Source organism: Agrilus planipennis, unplaced genomic scaffold (assembly GCF_000699045.2).
Source record: "Agrilus planipennis isolate EAB-ADULT unplaced genomic scaffold, Apla_2.0 scaffold1224, whole genome shotgun sequence".
NCBI classification, from domain to species: Eukaryota; Metazoa; Arthropoda; class Insecta; order Coleoptera; family Buprestidae; genus Agrilus; species Agrilus planipennis.
The window spans coordinates 291-3,913 of record NW_020439875.1 but is presented as its reverse complement, the minus strand read 5'-3'; the positions used below and the strand labels follow the sequence as shown (position 1 = coordinate 3,913).

Here is a 3,623-nt window from a genome sequence, read left to right as displayed (position 1 = left end):
ATTATTATTATTAATATTAAGTATTCAACAGGCTGTTAACACCACAGCAGTAATGGTTTATATTCACGGTGACACTTTAACATCGAAAGACTTAGTCAGAAATAATTTACAATGGGTAATGCAATTTAGAAACACTTTGGAAAATCTTCAACCCAAACAAAGACTGTACCTGGTTTCAAATGTTAGTCCATACGAGGGTATCAAAAACTTTGTGGGAGACGTTCAAAAACAATTCCAAAATTCGGAATTGTTAAGGTACGGTACTATTTTGATTCGGTAACTTCTAAGTTTATATTTGTTTCATATGTCTAAATTAGGTTCATATTTCTACTTGATAAAGAAAAGGTCACATTTGATGATTCTAAATCGATATTCAAGAGTATACTGAAGCATGACCTGGTTCTTACTGTCATTAGTGATGGTCAGATTGGTAGTTATCTGTCCATTCCTACAGAACTTCGAGAAGAAGCTAAACAAATATTCCATGCCTCCGGGTAGGAACAAAAACAATTAATTTACTAATGGCTGAGATGTATACATCTATAACCGTATAATTCCAGGAATGTTATTTCTAATAAACATATTCGATATATTGGGTTGAATCTGAAAGACGAATCTGTCAACCCTGATAAAGAGCCAGAACTAGGACCCATCGATTATTCTGCCGTAAACAATTCTAATCAACCTATCATGGGCTTAGCGTGCTTTGACAGGAGTTCGTATCAAATAATTCCCGATTCTGTTCTTTGCTGGAATGTGCCTGACGGTTGGAATTTAGACGATGCTGCAGCTGTTCCTTATTCGTACGCCATGGTAGGCAAACTTAAACGTATTGAACAAGAATCTTATGTCACATCTAGCGGTAAATCTCTGCAGACGGCGTTCTCTCCGCTGTCTGTAGTTGTTCAATAATTTGGTTGCAAACCTCTTTTCGGACTATTCTACTGTGGTAAGTGATAACTTGGTTGAAAATTCCGATTCATGAACCACAGCAGATGAGTCTGAAAAGAAATGGTGAAGAACAAATGCAAAACCGAAATCGAGATTATTCTCGAGGAGGGGAAATCTCCAAGACCCCTCCTGAGGGTAGGTAGTGTCGGATTTTTACAGACTAAAACCCCTTCTTGAGTGGGGAGATAAACCCGAAAGCTGTTCATCCCCCGAAGACTGTAGCAGCCTCGGGTTTGTCCTCCCGTTCTTGCTCATAGACTTGTCCTTGGAATTATAGCAGTTGCCTTTGTCTTCCATATGTGCAACTTGTTTTGCTCATTACCAGAAACATGTTTACAACAGAACGTAGACTGCATATACGAACAACTGTAGTGATTTTTTTATGTCCGCAGGCTTATCATTGTTTGATAAATAAAGCAAGGGTTACCACTGGAGGAAATGTACTCATCCATTCCGCTTGTACTGGGGTTGGTTTTGCCTGTGTTTGTATTGCCCTTAGCATTGGATGTAACGTTTTCGTCACGGTGACTACAGACCAACAGAAGGCCTACATTTTACAAAAATTTGATAGGGTAAGTAGAACAGTCTTACAGTTTCGAGAAGTACCTATTGGACTTGAAACATGCAACAAATAAAATCGAAACATATGAAGAGTATCAAAAGCAAGAATTAGCTTGAATTATAGATTACCTTAAGTAAATGCTTCAAGTTACTAAAATCTTTGAATTTTTGATGGCAGCAAGCACAGTGCGCTGATGAGAACCAATAACTTATGTTAGCCTAATAAATCAAATGATCTAAATACATTAAAGTATTTGTTTCCTTTAGCTTATTGATAGGAATGTATACAGTAATGTCACTGCGGATTTCGAACCTTTATTCTTGTTAGCAACACAAGGGAAGGGTGCCCAAGTGGTTATTAACAATTTATCGGGAAGATTCTTTGAAGCGTCGTTGAGATGCCTTGGTATGTACGGAAGATTCATTCAACTAGGTCAGTATGACATGGAACAAAACGGAACGATGGGATTGGGAGTTTTTTTTAAACACGTAAGTTTTTATCACGTCTCCCTCGAGTCAATATTTCAATGTTCAATTGAAGAAAAACGGTCTGTTGCCAACCTCGTTCAAAAAGGTATTGATAATCTTGTGGTGAGACATTTGTTTAAAGCAGTCTACGATAAATTTGATATCGAAAAGCTTTTGAGGTAATAAAAGTTTTACGAAATTATTTTCAATTGAGTTTATATTATCAATGCATCTTTTAGTGACCTAAATGATAAAGGAAATATTACCAGAAAAGTCATCCAGGTGACTCATAATCTTCCTTTAGGACAACTAAATACTGTTAACATGACTAAATTTCACTGCGATTACCGGTCATCGTATCTTATAGTCGGTAAGAAGTATATTTTATTTCTGAAAGTGCAAGAAAAAGACGTAATGAATTGCCTAGTAGCAACACACTAGTGTATTTTGACTTATGTATTATTTGCGCTACCGGATTACAAAATGGATTTCGACAGAATGCTAACTAAAAATTTATTTGTTTAAGGTGGCAATGAGGAGTCGTGGATTGATATGGCAGAATGGCTTGTGCTGCGAGGAGCTAAGAAAATTATAGCAGCATCCGAATCAAAACCCCAACAGTCCAATTTAACAAGGCGCCTAACACTTTTAAAGTCGTTTTATAATGCTGACATCATTCACGCACCATTTGAAGCTCATACCAGAGACTCTGCGATGGAACTCATTTCCGAAGTTTTCATGTTAGGTAAATATAAAAAATCATGATGTTGGTGACGCACCAAAAAATTCTCTGAGCAGGCTGAATGGTATCTTTCTTAATTGAAGGCCCCATCAATGCGGTGTTCTTGCTACCAAGTAATTATGAGAAACTTCGAAATTCTGATATAAAGTCAGTCCAGTACATCGATGCTGAATTAAAAACAAAAGCTCCAAAGGCTTTGTTTGTGAATTTCATGAAAGAGTTCACTGGAATATGTCAGAATAGGTCAGAAGCCGGTTTTCCGACGTGCACGGTTGAGTGGCAAAACGGAATCCAGTTTTCCGATATTCTGGATGATTTGGACGACATCCTCAGTTATCGATTGAACCACATTTACGTCACAAATAACGAAATTAATGAACTGTTTGGAGAAAGCAATCAGATGCTGTACAACAGTATGTAAAAATAGTTAATACTTTTTCCGTACATGATTGACCCTGTTTCGTAATAACCAGGTTCATTTATGTTCCAAGATTTTTCTAATACTAATTCTTATTGGGCCAAGTGCTCGTTTCAAACTCATACTGTACTTGCCTACAATTCGTCCTTAAAATAAAGTAAAATTAGTATAAATTTCAACTTACCCAACATTATAAAAACAATTAATTTACTAATGGCTGAGATGTATACATCTATAACCGTATAATTCCAGGAATGTTATTTCTAATAAACATATTCGATATATTGGGTTGAATCTGAAAGACGAATCTGTCAACCCTGATAAAGAGCCAGAACTAGGACCCATCGATTATTCTGCCGTAAACAATTCTAATCAACCTATCATGGGNTTAGCACGGTAAGCACAACCAGAAAAGAAATAAGAAATAGCAGTGGAAAAGAAATAACATTTTTTTTATCATGTTAATATTAGGTACAAGATCAT

At 36.4% G+C, this 3,623-nt stretch overlaps 1 protein-coding gene across 1 annotated transcript; it reads left to right on the top strand.

Moving 5' to 3' along the window:
• Positions 1-31: 31 nt before the first annotated feature.
• On the top strand, positions 32-3,158 carry LOC112905998 (fatty acid synthase-like). Its single transcript, XM_025979504.1, has 8 exons — positions 32-255; positions 318-494; positions 561-813; positions 1,344-1,523; positions 1,780-2,159; positions 2,220-2,350; positions 2,507-2,725; positions 2,806-3,158. The coding sequence occupies exons 1-8, from the start codon at positions 53-55 to the stop codon at positions 3,141-3,143; spliced, it is 1,881 nt and encodes a 626-aa protein (XP_025835289.1). The 5' UTR covers positions 32-52; the 3' UTR covers positions 3,144-3,158.
• Positions 3,159-3,623: the final 465 nt, after the last annotated feature.

Coding starts and splice junctions, on each gene's coding strand:
- LOC112905998 (XM_025979504.1), top strand. CDS start 53: ATGGTTTATATTCACGGTGACACTTTAACATCGAAAGACTTAGTCAGA. Junction 256..317: donor CAAAATTCGGAATTGTTAAG/GTACGGTACTAT, acceptor TGTCTAAATTAG/GTTCATATTTCTACTTGATA. Junction 814..1,343: donor TTCCTTATTCGTACGCCATG/GTAGGCAAACTT, acceptor TTATGTCCGCAG/GCTTATCATTGTTTGATAAA.